The sequence below is a fragment of the Dendrobates tinctorius genome, unplaced genomic scaffold, assembly GCF_039654945.1.
Source record: "Dendrobates tinctorius isolate UK_male_01 unplaced genomic scaffold, ASM3965494v1 ptg000084l, whole genome shotgun sequence".
Classification (NCBI taxonomy): domain Eukaryota; kingdom Metazoa; phylum Chordata; class Amphibia; order Anura; family Dendrobatidae; genus Dendrobates; species Dendrobates tinctorius.
The window spans coordinates 38752392-38775064 of NW_027361752.1; the positions used below are offsets into that span (position 1 = coordinate 38752392).

A 22673-nucleotide genomic window follows, 5' to 3' on the forward strand; every position below is an offset into this window, starting at 1 on the left:
TATTGACCGAGCGAGGATTAGAATCACATTTCATGTGTGTTTATTAGTCATTTAACTCATTATTGCCTCACAATCTAAACCACATAAATAAGATTGTATGATTCCTTTGTACCTAAGAAGATCCACTTTTGGGGGGAATGAGGATTGTTGACCAAGTCAAAAGGCAATGCTCAGTTGGTGGTCATTAAAACTAGGAATAGTGTCCGTAAAATAAGACAAATTTAGTCTTGCAGCATATGGCCATAATATAGTCACATTATAGGGTCACTATTACGCCACAGCACCGAAACTCAATCCATACTTGTAAGAAGATGAGCCAGGACCAAGTCAGCGGTTCCCGACACACTTCAGAGTTGGAACCATCGGGACTGTCACCACTGTTGCCGGGGGACTATTCGTCTGCGTGGGGAGGACCTTTGCACTGGACAGCAGGGGTGTGGGGGAGATAAAAGGGGCTGATTGCGGAAATGAGAGAGATTTGGCGGGAAGGCGACAGGAGAAATAGGAGAAGGTTGACTCCCTCCCCACTGCGACTGCTAAATCCTCATCATCTATCCCCCAGCAGTTTGACTTGCCCACTTACTGAGCTGTCCCCGGACCTTCCATTACTGGACGTCTCGTTCTCGCTCTCAGTGAAAGATAGTCTTACTCGCTCTGCTCCTAGCGACTACTTCAGAGGTCCACAACAAAAGAGGAATCAACAAAAGACACTGTTACTACGTTCCAAAGCACTCAAGGCCAGTGAGCCCGGATACATCAGCACGGTCGGGAGACAGTGCTTTTCGTTTCTCCGTAACAGAGCCAGAGACATTGTCCACGATCTACGGGGCCGGCGGGAGATATTCCAGCCTTCCCCCAACAAGAACTGCAAGCGATAAGTTATCCCTTTTTCGTACACCTTTTTTTCAAAATACTGTATTTTTGTGCAAATCCTGTTGTTGCACTCCGTGTTCCTGCTTTTTCCCACTGTTGGTTTCATGACTGTCATGCCGCTGCCTACCCCGCTGCTGCGCGCACCATCGCTGCCCGCATCCCGTCATACTCACCGGCTCCGGCGCATCGCCGTCTTCTCTCCTCCTCATGCAGCTGCGTCTGCTTCCTCTCAGGTGCGCACGCGGCCGGTCCTTCTGCGCACGCGCACGTTGCACTCAGTGAGACCGGCCGTCCTCCCAGCTCACTACAGGTTATGGCCTGGAAGTACTCCCGCACTTGTCCTTATCAGGCCGCCTCTTCCCCTTAGGCGTTGCCTGATCGTCATTTGTGTTTTGCAAGTGATCCTGGCCTCGCCTGCCTGCCTTCTCCGTCCCCTCTGCCGCGCTACCCTGCTGCCTATCTCGTCTGTCTTGTCTAACCTGCTTCTTTGTGTCTCTCTCAGTGCTCGCCTCCTCCTGTCCATGTATAGCCATGCCTGCCTGTGTCATCCAGCCTGAGTCTCCTCGTCCCAGCCGTGCCAGCCTGTGTCTCTGTCCCCTCCGTCTGCCGTGGTTCCTGTCCTGCACGTCCGGCCGTCTGCCTCTCTAGTCTCCTGCTGTCTCTCCTCTATCCTCCTCGGGTACCTGCTGCCGCGGTAATAGTTTCCCCTGGGCCTGTCCCTAACGCTCCCTGTATAGGGGGTGGTCCACCTGGCCCGCTCGCCCAGGGGAGGTTCATTGCCGCGGTCCAGTGGGTTCACCCTTGGGAATCATTACAATGTCCCTGCGCGGAGTATTTCTTGTACGTCTATAACCTTTTGTAGTAAATCCTGTTAACCCCTTCTCTGCCTCCGGCTCTTCACTGCATCCAACGAATCTCATTTCCAGTGTCCTCTTATATACTGCCCTCAGAACACAATACTTGTCAATTTTGAAGCATCTGATCTTGGAGATACAGGCTCATGTTTACAACCCCCTTTTTAAAAATGTACCTCTTCTATAATGCAGCCATTCCCCAACCTCTCTGTGCCCCATAGGGATGCACAAGAAACCTTCTGAAAGTGCTACAGGGATTTTTCAAGAGTGCCCAAAATATTTTCCAACTATTATGGGAGTCTGAAAGGTTTAGCCGTTTTCTGGAAGTCTCCTAAAGTTATAACCATAAAAAACTCTCTGCACTGCCTAAATTAATAATCCCATCCACTGTCCAGACTGATAGTGCCATACTCGGCCCAGACCAGGAGTTACTGTACGGAACAATAGCGCCACACACTGTCCATGATCATCAATGTTTCACCAGTGGTGATGCAACACCCAGCAGCCCCGCCGAACAACTGTTTCCGAAACTGCTCAGTTGAGGAGCTGCACCGCCAAGCTCTGTCGATGGAATAACAACCGCGGACAGGTGCTGTACATCCAACCCCTATTGACTTGAATAAGGCACAGATGTGCAGTACCCAGCCGCAGCCACTATAAAGTCGATGGAGCTGTGCTGTGCCGCTCTACAACTGAGGAGTTTCAGCTGCAACCCACACCAGGAACAGCTGACTGGCGGGGGTGCCAAGCATCGCACCTCCATCAATCAGACATTGATCACCTACCCTAAGGATAAGCCATCAATATTACATAGGAACAAAAAGGAAGATGTGGCACATCCTCCTTTTTGCTCCTATGCAATGCTGTGCTTTCCAGCCTTTGTGTGCACCCACCTGCTCTACTGATTTGGCTCAAACCTATGTGGTTTCATTCTGGATCTCATGGAAGCTCCTACACTCCTCTCTACTGCACATCAATATTACAGTTCCCGGACAACCCTTTTAATCACTCAGCCAAATTTTTGGCTTGTGCTATGTGTGGCGCCCCAGGAGTACGGTTGCCACAGTAACTTTACCTCCCTCCTAGGAAGAATGATGTCATGCCTGGAGGCAATGAAGGGATCTCTTTATCAGGTAGTTCCAGCATGCAACATAGTTCCTGCTCCAAGCCAGCAAAGGGAGCTCTAAACCCGACTTCTGGGGAGCTGTTCTCTCTGGTCAGGAGGAGGAAGTTAGGGGGAGTTAGAGTATGGACAGGGAAGAGAGAGGACGTGGAATAGTGGAGCTGAGGGGATTGGAGCTATAGCAGAACTCATACCCAAGCTGAAGCGCGGGGAACCGGGCACCGGAGTCCGAGGCTGTGTGGATACTAAAGGTCCCACAGCAGACACTGGAGGAATAGAGGCTGCAATCCTCTGTTCCCAACTGAGACTCGTCGACACAGCAGCATGCGTGTGAGCCGGGGACGCCATAGTTGCGCGGTCCCTGAAGGAAGCTACAACTGCTTGTCATACAAGTGGAGTTCTAAGTAGTGGAGTTCACAACCACAAGTACTTCAGAATAGCGCCTGAAACGAGACCTCACAACCCACCTGTATAGAGAGATTCCCAAATTGCTTCCAGGCTGGCCGACTCCTGCACAACTGTAACTTGAGCCCTAGACTGCACCTACAAAGCATCATAAAAGGTAAAGGAAACTGCACTCTGTTGTGTCCTTTGAATTCTTCCTGCATCACCTTCTCAGCACTGCTACATCCCTTGCTCCACACTACATCACCATCTATTCCTCAACATCTTTCATCGGCCGTGGGACAACAGCTCTGCCTGTGGAGAGCTATACTAACTCTGCTGCATCACCATCTGTCCCAGCGGATCTGCACTGCAGGGCTGGTCACTTCTGATCAGATACCACAGGTGGCATCACAAACTCATTACAAAAACTCGTTATTTTTCATTCCCTTGTAAATACACCCCTTTTATTGGACGCCCAGGGCCACGGACCGGGTCACCGCCGCTGTGACACTGCCCCTTTAAGAAAGCGGCCCGGTACCGAGTACCCCACTGCCCTGGCGGGCGCTCTACTATGCACTGCTCAGACCATTAGTGCTCTATATTGCCATGAACATTAATGTCATACACTGCCCAAACAAATACTGTATCTCACAACTCTTTCTACCTTGACAAGAGGAGATGACAGAGGGGTGTTGGTACTGAGGTACATTCAGCAGACACCTAGTAATGCAGGGTGTAGACCCAGATCCGGGACTGTCCCTCTGTATCTGGGACGGTTGGGACTAGAGGAGAGCGGTTCGATTCACAAGGTCCAGCGTCCAGGTCAGTGGTACCTGGTGGCTGCACAGGAGACCTACAAATCTTTTACTTTCCGGCGTCCCTGGCATTTGGTTAGCCAGGCTTGGTGTGACATCATCTGTCCTTCCTGCTCTTCTCTAGTTAGGACCTGTGGATTTATTTTTTGTTCATTCATTTTTAGAAAAATGTTTTTGACAGTGAGGGTTACAATGAGTGGAACAGGCTGCCAAGAGAGGTGGTGAGTTCTCCTTTAATGGAAGTCTTCAAACCGAGGCTGGACAGACATCTGTATGAGATGGCTTAGTGAATCCTGCATTGAGCAGAGGGTTGGACACGATGACTCTGGAGGTCTCTTCCAACTCTAAGATTCTATTATAGTCGTAGTAGCCAGAACAGAACTTTCTCATTTTTATGCCTGTAAGGCCGTGTTCACACATTGCATAAATACTGTATTTTTTGTTTTCTGCATGTGTCCGCACCAAACTAAGCAATAACAATCTTTTCTGGTTATTTATTTTTGCTACATTTTTTATGTATTAGTGCAGATGTGAAACCGCATTTTAATTAACCACAAACACATGGGCCATGCACACAGCGAACAAGTCTGTAGGACAGTGTTCACACCACCAAAAGACTGAAACACAGAAAAGCACAGTAAAACAAACGTATAAAAATTGTCTATTGTAAAAAAGTAACAGTAAACAGCAAGTGCTAGTAAAAAGATGAGAGCAAAACAGGGTATTTAGTTGATACGTTTTTTTGCAAAAAATGTATACTAAGTCACTCTACCAAACGTCAAGGTATACCCATCTCAGAGCAGTCCCTAACGGATGTATTTAAAACCTGATCGTGTGTATAGTACCTGTATGAGCAGGATTCAGGCAGGTAATGTCCGATGTGGACACGCTATGGAAGACGGCTTTTGTGTGCACCTTTGTGCAAAAGCCGTCTTCCATAGCGTGTCCACATCGGACATTACCTGCCTGAATCCTGCTCATACAGGTACTATACACACGATCAGGTTTTAAATACACCCGTTAGGGACTGCTCTGAGATGGGTATACCTTGACGTTTGGTAGAGTGACTTAGTATACATTTTTTGCAAAAAAACGTATCAACTAAATACCCTGTTTTGTTATCATCTTTTTACTAGCACTTGCTGTTTACTGTTACTTTTTTACAATAGAGTATTTTTATACGTTTGTTTTTCTGTTTTTCGCCTTTTAATTAATGTGTTTTTATACTACAGAAAAACTTTGATTCTGCACTTTTTAAGCAACTGCGGTTTTTTACATGCTTTTTTTTCAGGCTGCACATAGAAGCCTCCAGAGAAGGAACAGCACCAAAACCGCTCAGTTCAGCAGACTCTTTAGACGCACAGGAGACACAGTTTTCATGAAATCACATCCACTTTGCTTGGACAGATCAACACAGCAGAATTTCTGTGCAAAAAAGCTGCAGAAAAAAATGCAACATTTACCTTACATGTGAACACAGCCTAAATGTCCAAGCAAAGTGGATGTGATTTCATGTGATTTCAGGATCTGTGTTACAAAGTACTCTGGTGACTGGTTGGTGATCAGTTGAGGATCGCCTTGATAAAACTGGAGTCCAAAGGCCCCACGCACATTAGACTGAAGTCAGCCAAACCGTCAGATGTCGGCAAGATTGGCCAACAGTGTAATGTGTATGGGGTCTTTTCAAATCACCCCTGAACAAATGATATAGTAGAAAAATTGACTTTTAAGAGATGTCAGTCGGTGGCTTTCTCTCTCTTTGAAAACATAAGAATGCTTGTCTGGACAAAACGTTCATGTATAATGGTTATTGGGAGAGATACCTGGAAGCTATTGTATGTGTATGGCCAACTAAAGGGTATGTTCCCATTGCCTTTCGTCCATGTCAGAGGCTCCATCCGGGCTTCCATCAGAAAACCTGAAAAATGGGATTTGGGTTCTTCACTTTAACGAGGCAAATGGCGTCACTGTGTACTTTCTGTGGCCTTGAATTTTGACATTGTTTGCCTTTTTAGGTGAGAAAAAAAACATGATCGACCACGACTGAGCTCACCTCAGAAAGGTGGACATTGCCAAAACGGAGGAAAAAGAGAACACAATGACCCCATCTGCCTTATTACAAGTCAATGGCTGGTCTGGGGTTATGCCAGAATCCCATTTTTCAGGACTTCAGATAGAAGCCTGGATGGAGCGTCTGACATGTGGACCAAACTCAATATGAACATGCAATTAGAACACGTCAGTTACTTTTATATAACGACTTAGAACTTGACACTGAGAATACGTTTCCACGTTGCACCAATCACTGCCAGCACATACGTGTATTTACATGGTTTCCCGATGAAATTACCACTTAGGTAAATGGCTTTACAGCACATAACTGAAGCTCTTTATAGATCTATAGTGAAATGTTACAACATGTAGGCCTAATTTAATTACACCCACTCCCAGAGTACATCATTAACACTTAGAAGGATTTTATTTCTACGAATATCAGATTTAAAAAAAGAAAAAAAAAGTTATTAAAATAAATGAAAACATTCTTACATAGAGAGAGGGCCACTAAATAAAAGTATTCAGTGAATTAAACATTGACAATGAAGCAAACTGGTCAATATAAGTAAGATTGAATGAGAAGCTGCAGTTGCATCCCCCTCCTCCCCCTGATTTTCTGTATGTTTGGGAACTGAGGTTTGTGAATATTTTACATGGAGTCTGCAGGCAAGACAGTAGTGCGGGCTAGACAACTGCACATTTAGATAGAAAAGCCAGACACCTTTGTACTCTTTGTATTTTTTGGCAGAGATGTGGAATCAATCAGGGGCAAGGCTGATTTTAGACAAGTGGGGCCCTGGGCAAAAGTTTAAAGTTTTAACATATTGCACCATAACGCAGAAACATTTCAGCTATATTTACATGCGCTGAGTTTAGGCTGCTAAACGAGTGTGATCCATAATATTGAAGTTGTTTGATGCGTGTTCCCGGGTCTCTTTGCACCGGCTGAGGAACAATGAGGGGACAGAACAAACACTAGTAGATCAATCTGTCCACATACAGTATCATGTTATCAGCAGCATATCTGCAATTTTCTACAGGCGCTGGTGCTGCTGAGAACAATGATTTTTGTTCCAGCTTAAAAAATCCAATCACTCAATGAATATGCAACATTTTTCTTGTTTAGTATAATGCACCCCATAGTCCTCCATGTAGTATAATGTGCCCCAAAATACTCCATATAGTATAATGTGCTCCATAGTCCTCTATAATAATAAATAATAATAATCTTTATTTATATAGCGCCAACATATTCCGCAGCGCTTTACAGTTTAACAGTTTCAAAACACAAGTCATAAGTAACAACGCTAACAATACAATAATTAAAGCAAAATAAGACGAAATAAGACGACCCTGCTCGTGAGAGCTTACAATCTACAATGAGGTGGGGGAGATACAGAGTACAGGTGTGTATTTACAATGGTGTATTTACAATGAAGGTCCAGCCATCTTGCGGGAGTGAAGGATGGATGGAGATAGTGAATGGGCTACACACGCACACTTACACAGAGAATGACTTTGATTAGTGAATGTGATAGGCCGCTCTGAACAGGTATGTTTTGAGGGAGCGCCTAAAACTATGCAAATTGTGGATAGTCCTGATTTCTTGGGGTAGAGCATTCCAGAGGATAGGAGCAGCACGGGAGAAGTCTTGGAGTCGGGAGTGGGAGGTACGGATTAGTGCAGAGGTTAGTCGAAAGTCGTTTGCAGAGCGCAGCGATCGGCTAGGCCGATAGACAGAAATGAGAGAAGAGATGTAAGGGGGTGCCGCACTGTGGAGAGCTTTGTGGGTGAGAACAAGTACTTTGAATTGGATCCTATAATGAATGGGCAGCCAATGTAAGGACTGGCGAAGAGCGGACGCGTCCGAGTACCGATTACCCAGATGGACGATCCTGGCCGCTGCATTAAGTATGGACTGGAGAGGGGATAGTCGAGTGGCGGGGAGGCCAATTAATAGAGCGTTGCAGTATTCCAGGCGAGAGTGGATCAATGCAACAGTGAGGGTTTTTGTTGTTTCCATAGTGAGAAAAGGGCGGATTCTAGAGATGTTCTTTAGGTGTAAGCGGCAGGAGCAGGCAAGGGATTGTATATGGGATGTGAAGGAGAGATTGGTGTCAAACATAACACCCAGACAGCGCACCTGCTGCCGGGGTGTTATTGTGGTACCACCCACGGAGAGGGAAATGTCAGATTTAGGGAGGTTAGTAGACGGGTGCGGGTGTGGGTTTTTCTCCATAGGCGTTCAGCACTCCTGGAGCATCGCTGGAGAAGTTGAGTTTGCGATGTGAGCCAGGGCTGTTTTACTCTGTGTTTGGAGGTTCTGAGGGTGAGGGGAGCTACTTGGTCAAGGGTGCTTCTAAGAGTGTCATTGTAGTGATGAACAGCCAGATTAGGACAGGAAAGAGAGGAGATTGGGGACAGAGATGAGTGTAGGGAATCTGAAAGTGTCTGAGGGTTAATAGCTTGTAGATTTCTGACTGTGTGGTAGGTAGGAATGAGCTGGGGTGGGCAAGGATTTGTGAGCGTGAAGGAGAGAATGTTGTGGTCAGAGAGTGGAAGCGGTGAGTTTTTAGGTGGGAGATTGAACAGAGCCGGCAGAAGACCAGATCAAGGGTGTTACCGTCCTTATGTGTCTCAGAGGTTGAAAGCTGTGAGAGGCCTAGAGAGGTGGTTAGTGATAGAAGCTGGGATGCAGATGTGGAATTAGGGCTGTTAATGGGGATGTTGAAGTCTCCCAGGATGAGGGTTGGTTGTTCTGATGACATGAAGTGTGGCAGCCAGGCTGAAAAGTGGTCAAGGAAGTGGGTGGGTGAGCCTGGGGGCCGGTATATGACCGCTACCCTGAGGGAGAGGGGACGGAAGAGCCTGATGGTGTGGACCTCAAAAGAAGGGAATAAGAGTGATGGGACTGGGGGGATGACCTGGAAAGTGCATTGTGGGGACAGGAGTATGCCAACTCCACCACCAGGTCTGTTTGTGGGTCTCGGGGAGTGAGAGAATTGTAAGCCACCGTAGGAAATGGCAGCAGGAGAGACAGTGTCAGTATCCTGAATCCAGGTTTCAGTGAGGGCCAACAGATTAAGAGAGTTGTTCAGAAAGTAGTTGTGTAGGAAAGGAAGCTTGTTACAAGCAGACCGTGGATTCCAGAGGGCACAATTAAAAGATTGAGATGAGGGAGTGCAAGTAATGTTAATCAGATTATTGTGGTTTCGATATGAGGTAGGGTAGGGGTTGAGGTTGGGGGATGGTGGACCAGGGTTGGGGGAGATGTCCCCTGAAATCAGTAGGAGAAGGAAGATAAAGAGCCAATAGTTGTTGAAATTGTAAGTAGTTTTTTTCTGCGATGTGTTTGGGCAAGATTGGCTGAGGTTTCTCAGGAAGGTGAGGAGTGTGTGGGAGCTGTACATGGGAGAAGGAAGTATAGAGGGGCTGATGTGTATGAGTCGTGATGGAGGGGGGATAGGGTGATAAATGTGGATGGCAAGGGAACACAGGAGGATAAAAATAAAGCACATGTTTAAAGGGGAGAGCAAAGTGTGGGTTACCTGACTCCTGCCCTGACTAACTGCCATGTATAACTGCCGTTTTGCTGGATGCTTATCTTCTGTGATGCTTGCGTGCTGTACCCCACACTGCGTGCTTCCCCTTAGCAACTACTACATATATAGGCCACACTACAGGGTCAGGACAGAGGGATTGTGGGAGCTGGTTGGGTATAATTTGGCAGCTGGGGCCAGCACACCAGGGGATGGTTAGATGATCAAAGGCACTAGACCAAGATGTGGCAAAATGCTATAGCACCTTCCACCTGATAAGATCTAGAAAGGCCCCAGTCACAGATCTAAAGCAGTAAGTATTACATACAGTGCAACAAATGAATTATACCAAAGCTTTAGCAAGCACATTTAAATATGCAGCAAAATGGTAAAGCAGCAGAAGTATGGAGTTGTACCATTTGGATATATTACAGCAGAGAATAGAGGCAGCAGAGGTGGGAAGTTGTATCATTCAGGCTGCTTGCTGGCAGTGAATGGAGTAAATACATGCAGGGTGGCTCAGTTGATTACCATTTGGATATATTACAGCAGAGAATAGAGGCAGCAGAGGTGGGAAGTTGTATCATTCAGGCTGCTTGCTGGCAGTGAATGGAGTAAATACATGCAGGGTGGCTCAGTTGATTACCATTTGGATATATTACAGCAGAGAATAGAGGCAGCAGAGGTGGGAAGTTGTATCATTCAGGCTGCTTGCTGGCAGTGAATGGAGTAAATACATGCAGGGTGGCTCAGTTGATTACCATTTGGATATATTACAGCAGAGAATAGAGGCAGCAGAGGTGGGAAGTTGTATCATTCAGGCTGCTTGCTGGCAGTGAATGGAGTAAATACATGCAGGGTGGCTCAGTTGATTACCATTTGGATATATTACAGCAGAGAATAGAGGCAGCAGAGGTGGGAAGTTGTATCATTCAGGCTGCTTGCTGGCAGTGAATGGAGTAAATACATGCAGGGTGGCTCAGTTGATTACCATTTGGATATATTACAGCAGAGAATAGAGGCAGCAGAGGTGGGAAGTTGTATCATTCAGGCTGCTTGCTGGCAGTGAATGGAGTAAATACATGCAGGGTGGCTCAGTTGATTACCATTTGGATATATTACAGCAGAGAATAGAGGCAGCAGAGGTGGGAAGTTGTATCATTCAGGCTGCTTGCTGGCAGTGAATGGAGTAAATATATGCAGGGTGGCTCAGTTGATTACCTGTGTGAAGAGAGAAGATGAATGTTAATTCCATGCCATGTATAACTGCCGTTTTGCTGGATGCTTATCTTCTGTGATGCTTTGCTTATGGGATGCTTGCGTGCTGTACCCCACACTGCTGGTATAATGTGCACCATAGTCCTCCATATAGTATAATGTGCACCAAAGTCATCCATATAGTATAATGGGCACCATAGTCATCCATATAGTATAATGTGCACCATAGTCCTCCATATAGTGTGTCCCATAGTCCTCAATATAGTATAATACACTGCCCATTATCCTCTATATAGTATATTACACTCCTCATAGTCCTCCATATAGTATAATACACTCTCCATAGTCCTCCATATAGTATAATATACTCCCCATAGTCCTCCATATAGTATAATACACTCCCCATAGTAATCTATATAGTATAAAACACCCCTCATTCCTCCATATAACATGATACACTCCTCATAGTTCTCCATATTGTATAATGCACCTCCCATAGTCCTACATATATTACAATGCACTCCCTATAGTATATTGCACCCCATAGTTCTTCACATAGCATAATGCAGGTACCATATAGTACATATAGTATAATGCACTCCCCATAGTCCAATAGAGTATAATGCAGCCCCTGTATAACATTATGCACCCCAAAGTACTCGATAGAGTATAATGCAGCTCTCCCATAGAATATAATGCAGCCCCCCCATAGAGTATAATGAAGCCCCCCTCATGTAATGCAGCCCTTCAAAGAGTATAATGCAGCGGCATCTATGATGCCGATACAGTTGAATGTGTGAAGGGCGGCGCTGGCGCCGGCCCCCCGACTCCTGGGACCCAAAGCAGTCGTGTAGTGTGCCACTATTAGAAGCACGCCACTGACAAGGGGCACCTGGAGTAGCGAGGTCCCTTGGCAGATGCTTAGTCTGTTTACCACTAATGCTGACCCTGATCATGGGCAGAAATAAAAGTGCATGGGCCCCATAGCAAACTATTAAATTGTGTCTTCTCCGCTTATCACCCCTGCACATCACTACCAAACCCCCACCCTGTGCTCCCTGATCTGATATCCATCTACCCGCTCATCCGGTTGAGCCCCTACTGAGTGCCATCCACTTTGAAAGCACTTGTACTTGTAGAGTGGGTGGCACTTCTAGAGGACCCAGTGGAGTTTACCCATTGTAGGGAGGGGATCCTGAGAACCACACAGAAGACTTGATTAGTTAATCCGTTGGGTGCAAGAAGACCAATGTATAGGTTCAGTTACCCTTTAAATATTGGATAATACCCTTGACCAATTGGCATTAACCACTGAGCCAGTCTTGACCTCCAGGGACAATACAGTCATACTAAACCACTCTGGTAAGATGTATATCACGTAGAAAGTTAGCAATGTTAGTATAATTGGACAACTTGGGCGAAGGAGGTAAATTTTGTCATCCCTGGAAACCCCTCATTCTAAAATTCTTAATTTCCTACAAATGCACCAAAACCTAGACATTTTTAATATTTCTCCTCCCACCCCACCGAAAGTCGAAAGTGGACAATAGCTGCTGTACAGGTCACATCATAAGAAAGTTTTTTTTTTAATTTAGACGGGGTGTTAAATTCCTATTGTTAATGAGAAAAGTGAAAAGCAGGAAAAGAAAAGCCAGAACTCATTGTAAGATTTCTTCCTGAGCGCTGGCTGCAGAGTGTGAGAACTTGTAAATGTGCAGGATAGGGAAGGCCAAGGAGGCCAAACGTAATGTTGTTTTATGCATTCCCTCACAGCAGGCATGGAAGAACGTGCAGGGAGGGATAAGAGAAGGCAGGGAGATAGCTAAAGGAGAGATCTGATCCTACAGATGACACCAAGCGGAAAAACCAATGACCCAAGAAAGAATTCCCTACAATAATCCCACCACTCAAAAATGTACAATCTCCAAGGAAGACGAATGTTCTTAGTCATGGCAAGAACCAAACCTGCTGGATATGGATGTTTTATCCTCACCACACACCTACAATTCCTACCAAACCGCCTCATACTAGGTTGATGGAGGTCTCTAGTCTAAAGCATCTACCTGCAAACTGATGTCTACAAGGACAATCAGTGCATTGCAAGTTTACATACGTTAGATTTTAACAAGTCAATAGTTTTTCATTGTAGATATAAGCAGAGCCAGTGCTTTGTGGTGACTGCTAATAGCCATCTTCCTATAACAATAAATATATATCGTTGGACGAGTTACTGGAGAATTATATAAGCAAAACAGAAATTCAAGGGAAATATCCCCCAACCCCCAGAATCCTATGGTGGTGCTCTTTCAATATGGCTGATAGTCCTAGCCCTATATAGCAGAACATCTCCTTGCCGGTCCCATCAGGTTCCATACTGTGTGGTTGCTGCGCCTACCATGACCAATAGGTGGTCATACATCTCTTGCTTGTATGATGTCTTAAATAGCAATACTATGCTGCTGTCACTCATCTTATGCCTGTGCAACATCTTCTATAGCTATATTGTACTGCTGCTGCTGCCAGTGCTGGCCTGATGCAACCATAAATCTCCTTGCCAGACCCATCATACTGTATACTGTGTGGCTGCTGCCACTGCCGGTAGGCAGCCACACATCTTCTGCCTGTCTATTGTGTTGTATAAGTAGCATACTGTACATCTGCTGGGAACTCTATTCAGTGCAGAGTTAAGAAAACCTGAAATAGCTGTCAAAATGGATAATTTTTGGACTTAAAAAAGACACTGTTATTTTTCCAAACAGCAATCTTGTTGCTGATCGCAAAAAGGGATAAGTTTTGATCCTCATTGTTAATTGCTTCAAATAGCAGTTTTTTGACAGGCTTGTTAAAAAAGCTATAATTTCTTTATTTTCCAAACAACAAACTCACCAAAAAGTGATAATTTTTGGACCGACATTTGTCGACAAGCCATGGCTTCTTTCATGTACACTGCCTGTGCATAAAAACTGGAACTGCTGGCATCTGCCCCCAAAAAGACGTAATTTTAGGATATTTTTTACATTTTAAAAAACATCAGCCCAAAGTCCATCAGTGCAGTGTGTTGTTAAACAGGCGTTTAGTTACCACCGGTTATTACCTGTTTATCCATAGCCATATATATAATCATAGAATCATAGAGTTGGAAGGGACTTCCTGGGCCATCTGGTCTAACCCCCTGCTCAAAGCAGGATTTGCTAAATCATCCCAGTCAGATATCTGTCCAGCCTCTGTTTGAAGACTTCTATTGAAGGAGAACTCACCACTTCTCGTGGCAGCCTGTTCCACTCATTGATCACTCTAACTGTCAAAAAGTTCTTTCTAATATCTAATCTGTGTCTCCTCCCATTCAGTTTCATCCCATTGCTTCTAGTCTTTCCTTGTTTGGATCACTTTAAGTTCAAGAGTCTGAAAGTGGTTCAAAACAGTCCTAGGAGACGTCAGTGTTACACATGGCTTTTCCAGGCATCTGGAGTCTTTACAGTACTTGTTCTCTATGGGGCTCCAGAAAAAGTTGAGCACAGCACTCTGTAGCCCCATAGGGAATGAATGGAGGGCAGGTAGAGTATGCACTTTGCCAATCCATACTAATGGGCATAACAATTTTACCAGTCTGTGAATTGGCACGGGTTCCAGCCGTCGGACCCTCACCACTAAATAAGTTGTATACTTTGAATATGTCGACATGTCATGTGGCAGCAATTCTCAAAAAAAGCCACATGGTAAAAATATATGTGCAACTGGGTCCTGTCGTTGGACGTAAGCCCTGATGTGACCACTGAACATGGGCAAGAACGCAGAGTGAAAACACCCCAACGCAGATGACACCTTCCCTGTATGCAGCGGGCTCAGCTCCTGAGTCTGCTCCTGACAACTGTATCCTGCATTTGTCGTTGGAAAGAGTTTGAGAGGTTGTCGTACAGCAGACATTTATGGCAAATCCACATCCTCTCCCCATTCACTTCTAAGGGAGTCACTGTCACTGTGGTCAGACAACAGTTGGAATGGAGCCTCTTCTTAGGGATAGGAGGAACATGGATCTATTAGATAGTTATGCCATGCGATATGATACATAAGTCTCTTATGAGACAACCCCTTTAAGCAGCCAGTGAACTGATTGCTTTAAAAGTTGATGTAGCAGGAAAAATGTTCAATAAAGAACTCAGGACCTCTGAACGGGTTCGAATTGTGATCGATAGACGACTCGGTCAGAGCATCCCCATAACGGTAGGGTTTAGAGGTGGCTAACATCTACCAACTGAAAAACAACCATGGTTGCCAATCATCCAGAAATTCCCGTACAGTCCGTAAAAATAGAGCACTTTGTTTATTATTATTATTTTTTTTTTTTTTTAATTTGTTCTATTTTTTTTTAAACTTGACTACATGTATTTAGGGCTAAAAAAAAACTTTTTTTGCAATTGGGTTTCATTAACCATTTTGCACCGTTCGCCTTATATATCCCTCTGTGTCATACTGTCTATTGCTGGCTACAGAATGAATTAACTGAGAATCTGTCAGTGAGCTCATCCTAACAGTACGACAAAACAGATTGCGACTCTTTTATCTGTCTATTTTTGTGCTCCTCTCTGCCGATTTAACACAACGTCAAGGTTGAATGTGCCTGTTGAAATCAAATGGGCCAAAATGTTTAATAAACCTAATTTCCAAAAATAATTTTTAGCCCAAAATATTTGTACTTAAAAAAAAAAATCGCCCCCTTTAAATTATCTACAATGGTTTTCCTATGTGTCCGTAAAAAATATTGGATGTTCGTGATTTTTTTCTTAAATGATAAAACTACTTTGGCGAACGTGAAGGATCGGCAACCAAGTCATGGGCGCCCAAAGCCACGTAGAGCGTGAAGGCTAGCCGGTCTGGCCCCGTCCTTCAGAAGAGCTACTGTAGCAGAAATTGTTACAAAAGTTACGATAGAAAGGAAAGTAGCTGCTATTAATGATACAATGTAAATTATAATATTCTGCGTCATCACAAGGTCTCTCCGTTAGGGAAGACTCACCTGAGAAATCCGCCAGGGCAGAGACCTCCGTGGTCCAGAGCAAGAAGATGCAAAGGGCAATGCTGGTGCGGATCGCTGGCTTCACCTGTCTCCCTTCATACCCATCTCGATTGATCATGATGTGGAGCTCCAGCCTGGGGACTCACATGATCTGATCTTCTATCCAGCCTGTCCTGAGAAACAAGGGGGTCATGTCTCAAGGATCTGTAGATCCGAGCTGTCAGGGGTCTTCATATACAATGTGACTCAGGGCTCAGTCTTCATTGACTATGTGCTTTCCTTCACACACCCCCTTTTCTGGATCTGTTCTTACGTGTCCTTACAGCTCTGACATCACTCCAGAAGGGGCAGCCAGGTAATCCAAGGGGGGCACCGGAGCGCCGTAAAAGTGGTTGGCCCCAGGGCCGGTTGCGTATTAGTAATAGGGGCCAGTAGTCTGTGCCATCATCAGTGATCAGGGGGATTAAACAGAGGAGCCCTCCCTGCTCCTTCTGCACGTGGAATGTTTGGTGACCCAGACATATCCTCCCACTTACACAACTTCTACTGTTTGGGAGTCAATGGGGCTTGGGAACATGTGCGACGGAAGCCATCTAGTGGCAAGCTGCTTCGCGAATGTTATTTGAGTTCTTTGGAAATTCATACAAATACGAAATAATATCCGTTCCGCACTGGAGAATAACTGGGAAATCATCCTGTCTCTTACTGGGATCCCATAATATTCACAAGATGTAAAGAAACAAACCTGCTAAGAAATGGAGGTGGCGACTTGATCTGCACAATGTCATGTGTCTACGACTCACGCTGCTTAATTCCCACACAGAATTTTCACGCATCATTGCTCAGAATTTCTATTGTCTTTGTGTGAAGAGACTGTTTGTTTATTTTATAGCCAAGTTGCTGCAATTTTTTTTTATCAAGGTCCATATGTAAACTATACGGAGAAAAGTATTGGGACACAAGTCTTAATCATTGCATTCAAGTTTTTCCTTCTGACCAATTGCCACCAGTGTATGACATACATGCAGGGCTGGTTAACGACAAAGTGGGGCCCTGGGCAAAAGTTTACAATGGGGCCCCAAATGCTCACATATTGCACCATCAGGCAGAAATATTTCGGTTGTATTTACATGCGCTGAGTTCAGGCTGTTAAAAGAGTGTGACAATATTGAAGTCGTTCGCCGCTTGTTCCCGGGGTTCTTTACACCGGCTGAGGAAGAATGATGGGGACAGATTGTCCTCAATACAGTATAATGCAGGTCCCATTTAGCACATATAGTATAATGCACTCCTCATGGTCCTTGATAGAGCATACTGCAACCCCCTCAGAGTATAATTCAGTCCCTCCTCAGAGTATAATTCAGTCCCTCCTCAGAGTATAATTCAGTCCCTCCTCAGAGTATAATGCAGCCCCCCTCCGAGTATAATGCAGTCCTCCTCAGAGTATAATGCAGCACCTCTCATAGAGTATAATGCAGACCCCCCTCATAGAGTATAATACAGATCCCCTCATAGAGTATAATTCAGCTCCTCACTGTTAGGAGTCAGGTTCTTGCGTCTGCTCTGCAGGAATCCAGACCCTTACATTCTGTGGTCTCTTGCTCTTTATCTACCGCAGAGGAGATTGCCTTGCAGCAAATCTCTCCAGGGGCTAAGTCCCTCTGTCCTCCTACTGAGCATGCTCCTGAGACGGTTTCCCATTGGAGATCGGGAGTCATGTGCTCAGGCCCTGCTCCAGATCTCATTGGTCCATCTCGGAGATCTGGAAGCTTCCGGAAGGTCCCGGCTGCTATTAAAAGCACGCATGGCCATTCTGCCATGTGCTAATATAGACTATACTGCTATGTGTGATTGGTGACGGATGTATGATTCTGGTGACTGACTTATTATGAAACCCCTTCCCTCTCTGATGTTATGCATGTGGTTAGGGAATTAGTTCAGTAGTCTGCGCCAGTCTGTGGCAAGCCTTAGGCCACTGTGCACACCGCACCTCTGCGCTAGCATCTGACATAGCGCCTGCTTTGTAGCTGTGTCGTCCAGCGGCAGTGTCCTGCGCCGCGCTGCATTTGCAGCCCTTCTTGGCATTCGCAGTAGCGACGCCGCACACACGGTAGGTCTAGACGGACGCAGCCCCTCTGTCTTAGTTCCTGCTCCTGTGACCTTATACCGTGTGTGCGTTTACCTGAGGCCTGTGACTCTAACAGGATCAGCCTTTTTGTATGTTTTTGTTGGGGCTCCTCTGTGTGTGAACAGAGCCCACTCTGCGCACTTCGGGTGAAGTTGAACCCGTGCACATTATATCGCCATATTGCTCGTCTGCCATTACTCAGCAGCGGTTGTAACACCTACTGCACGGTGGACCCCGAGCGGCGAACGCACTTTATTATTATTTTTATTTAGTGCGTTCCGCCGTTCCTAACACTCACACACAGTATAATGTAGTCCCCTCATAGAGTGTAATGCAGCCCTCTGAGAGTATAATCCAGCCTCCCTCCCACACATACACACAGTATAATGCAGCTCCCCCCACACACAGTATAATGCAGCCCCCACACAAAGTAAAATGCAGCCCCCCACACATAGTATAATGCATCCACATATATACAGATGCATACACACAGTATAATGCACCCCAACACACAGTATAATGCATACACATATATGCACATAAAATCCGAAAAAGAAATGTACACATGAACCAAAATGTCACGCTCACCTCTTGTTCCACGGCTCCCGCTCGCCCTGCGGCTTCTGCAGCCGCTGCTCTGTCCGCCGCTGCTTCCCCTGGCCTTGCTCCTGCTGCCGCTGCTCTGGCCGCCTCTGCCGTGGCTCTCCCTGTCACAGCACCGCCGGTCCCGGCCGCCTCCCGTGTCTCCAAGCCGTCCAGGGCTCCCGGCTCTCCCGGTCCTCTCGGCCCGCCCCCTCTGCAGGCGCCTGTCAATCATCTGCCTCACTTCCTGTCCTGCGGTCGGCCGCTGTTCCCTCTCAGGTACGCAGGCGAACATCTAGGCATGCCCCCCTAGACTAAGGCGCCCTATCCCTTGGTCCCCATGATGCTGCTGCACCCTGACCTGGAAGTCCTGCAGCGTGCCCTATATGCCCTATATCATGCAGCCTCACCCTATGCTCTCTGCCTGACTATTAATTGTGGTTCACGTATGATATCGGGTCCACGTTCTCCTGCATTCCTCCTGTCTCTGCACTTTGTAGCTTTCCTGGTCCTCTGCTAGTTCCCTACTTGTGACCTCCCTGTGTTCCCTTCCAGGTCCAGTCCGTTCGTGCTTTCGCCTGCCTGTTCCAGTGTCTCTCCCAGAAGCCATTCCTGCTGCCTCCCTTGCCGTCCACCTCCGTCCCTGCGGCTACAGCAGTCGCCCCTGTGGTCGTCGCCTCTCCCATCTGCTCGCCTGTACGTTCCCTGCTTGTGTCTCCTTCTGGCTGTTCCCAGGTATCAGCTTCCGCGGCGATAGTCTCCCCTGGGTCTGCCCCTAACGCTCCCTGTATAGGGGGTGGTACACCTGGCCAGCTCGCCCAAGGGAGGTTCGTCGTCGCAGTCCTGAGGGTTCAACTCCCGGAGCTCTCCAGTCTCACAGTATAGTCAGGCCATGGACCCTGCTGGTACCTCGGCCCCGGCTCAAAAGGAACTCCTGTTCTTACGGGAGAACCAGACGAGGATAATGTCCTTCCTCAAATCCATGAAATTCCGTCTGTCGTCCTTACAGGCCTCTGACCCCACTAGCGCTCCCCAGATGGCGGGTCTCCAGCAGGAGCTTGCACAGCAGCGCGACACTCAGGCCCATATTTTAAATTACATGGCCTCAGTGGATAACCGTCTCCTGGCTCTCCAGACCGTGGCCTCTGCTCCAGCCCAGGCGGCAATGACACACCCACCACCCCGTTTGGCGAAACCCCCAAGGTATAACGGCGATCCCAAATTATGCAGGGGGTTCCTGAATCAATGTCAGCTACACTTCGAGCTGTCCCCTCTGCAGTACCCTACTGACCGGGCCAAGGTGGCCTTTGTTGTGTCCCACTTGGAGGGTGAGGCCCTAGCGTGGGTAAACCCTCTCTGGGAGCGGGATGACCCAATTGTCTCCCAACTCCCCATTTTTTTGGACACCTTTCATAAGGTGTTCGACGAACCAGGTCGCTTGGTTTCTGCTACCGAGGCGCTGTTTAATCTCCACCAGGGCACGCTCACGGGAGGTCAGTACGCCATTCGGTTTCGCACCCTGTCCTCAGAGTTGGGGTGGAACAATGAGGCCTTGGTGGGAGCCTTTTGGCGGGGACTCTCTGGTCGAGTCAAGGACGAGTTGACGGGACGAGATACTCCTGCCTCCCTGGAGGATCTGATCTCCTTGGCCACCCGCATCGACCTACATTTTCAGGAGCAATCCCGAGAGGCAGCTAGAGAGAGAAGACCTCGCGTCCTTCCAGCCGCCCGCAGTCCGCCCCGCTCCCGTTCAGTGTCGTCTTCTGTGGCTCATGCACCGGAACCCAGGCAAGTGGATCGTCTCAAACCGGTGGAGGAGCGTCAGAGAGAGTGGGTTGAACAGAGGCTCTGCTTCTATTGTGGGAGTGCATCCCACTTCCTCCGCTCCTGTCCTATACGCCCGGGAAATGCCTCCGCCTAGGACAGGTAAGAGAGGCCTCCCTAGGTAATTGTGATTCCTCACTACCCTTGATTCTTTCCGTCCTTTTGCATATAGGCTCCAAAGGTTCCTCTGAGTGGGCTTACATTGATTAGGGCACAGCTGGCAACTTTATTCAGTTCGAGGCGGTTAAGAGAATTTGGATCCCTGTCCGATACCTGGAGACTCCTCGGCAGATTGCTTCAGTCGACGGTCGACCCTTGCAGATGTTCGTTACTCTGGTCACCGAAGAAGTGGAACTTCAGATTGGAGCCTTACACCGGGAGAAGATAGTCTTTTATGTGCTGCCCTCGCTATCTCATACCATCCTCTTGGGTCTACCCTGGTTGAGAACTCAGGAGCCTATCTTGGACAGGCGCTCCGGGGATATCCTGCTTTGGGGACAGTCGTGTCAAGACAAATGTCTGTCTTCCGTTCAATCGAAGAACTTCATGCCTCCTACTTCTGTCTCTACAGATTTACCTTCGGCCTATTGGGCTTTCTCTGCTGTCTTTAACAAGAAGGAGGCGGAGGTCCTGCCCCCGCATCGGCCCTACGATTGCCCAGTCGACCTTGTCCCCGGTTCTACTCCACCCCGTGGTCGGATCTATCCACTATCCCCCTCCGAGACTCTGGCCATGACCGAATATATCCAAGAAAACCTGGCCAGAGGCTTTATTCGCAAGTTGTCTTCGCCTGCAGGAGCAGGTTTCCTTTTTGTCAAGAAGAAGGATGGATCCCTTCGTCCCTGCATTGACTACCAGGGCCTCAATGATATCACCATCAAAAACAAATACCTGCTGCCTCTCATTCCGGAGCTATTCGACCGTCTACGGGGAGCACGGGTCTTCACGAAACTGTATCTCCGAGGGGCCTATAATCTGATTCGCATTCGTTCCGGAGACGAATGGAAGACCGCTTTCAATACCCGAGACGGCCACTATGAATATTTGGTCATGCCCTTTGGCCTGTGCAATGCTCCCGCAGTGTTACAGGAGTTCATCAATGACGTGTTTCGAGACCTTCTCTACTCCTGTGTGGTGGTGTATTTGGACGACATCCTTGTGTTTTCCTCGGACCTGGCTACCCACAGAAAAGACGTCCGCCAAGTCTTACTACGTTTAAGAGAGCATTGTCTCTATGCCAAACTCGAGAAGTGCGCCTTTGAGCAGTCCTCCCTGCCGTTCTTGGGTTATATCATTTCTGACTCCAGCCTACGTATGGACCCTGGAAAAGTGTCCGCCGTGCTCAAGTGGTTGCGTCCCCAGGGAATCAAGGCGATCCAACGATTCCTTGGTTTTGCTAATTACTACCGGCAGTTTATTCCACACTTTTCTACCTTGACCGCTCCTATCTCCGCCTTAACCCGTAAGGGAGCCAACCCTCACCTCTGGTCCCCGGAAGCCAAAAATGCCTTTCAAACCTTGAGACAAGGTTTCGCTACAGCGCCCATACTCCATCGTCCTGAAGTTAACAAACCCTTTGTCCTCGAGGTAGTTGCATCAGCCATCGGAGCCGGGGCGGTTCTTTCCCAGCGATCTTCCTCCGGTCAACTGCTTACCTGCAGTTTCTTCTCTAAGAAATTCTCCACCGCAGAGAGAAACTACGCCATTGGTGACAGAGAGCTGCTCGCCATCAAATTGGCCTTGGAGGAGTGGCGGTATCTTCTGGAGGGGGCTGTACATCCGTTTAAAATCTACACCGACCACAAGAACCTGGCATACAGGTCAGCACAGAGACTTAATCCCCGGCAAGCCAGGTGGTCGCTATTCTTTGCCCGGTTCGATTTTGAGCTTCATTTCCGTCCCGGTGACAAGAATCTCAAAGCAGATGCTTTATCCAGGTCCTTTCTGGTCTCCGATAATGAGGAAGAGCCATCACACATTGTAGACTCTAGTAAAGTTATCATGATCGCACCCATTAGCTTGACTTCATTTCCGCCGGGTAAGACCTTTGTGCAAGAAAGCGAGAGGAAGCGAGTGTTACGCTGGGGTCATGCCTCCAAGCTAGCCGGCCACATGAGCCTCAAGAAAACACTCCTTCTCATCTCTCGTTTCTATTGGTGGCCATCTCTTCTTCAAGATGTCCGAAGTTTTATCGCCTCCTGCCCGTCGTGTGCCAGAAACAAAATCCCTCGGCACCTACCCTCTGGATTCTTACACCCACT

At 47.2% G+C, this 22673-nt stretch overlaps 1 protein-coding gene across 2 annotated transcripts in view; it reads right to left on the minus strand.

The window, feature by feature from the left end:
* The window catches only part of EVA1C (eva-1 homolog C), a 101003-nt gene extending 84623 nt beyond the window's left edge, over window positions 1–16380 (minus strand). Inside the window, exons 1-2 of one of the 2 annotated variants that reach the window (XM_073584548.1) lie at window positions 16192–16380; window positions 15879–16051 (exon numbers count right to left, since the gene is read on the minus strand). In XM_073584548.1, the coding sequence (XP_073440649.1) occupies window positions 15879–15996 (118 nt within the window). In that variant the 5' untranslated portion in view covers window positions 15997–16051; window positions 16192–16380. Of the gene's footprint in view, window positions 1–15878 lie in introns of both variants that reach the window. The other variant, XM_073584549.1, reaches the window with a different exon arrangement.
* Window positions 16381–22673: the final 6293 nt, after the last annotated feature.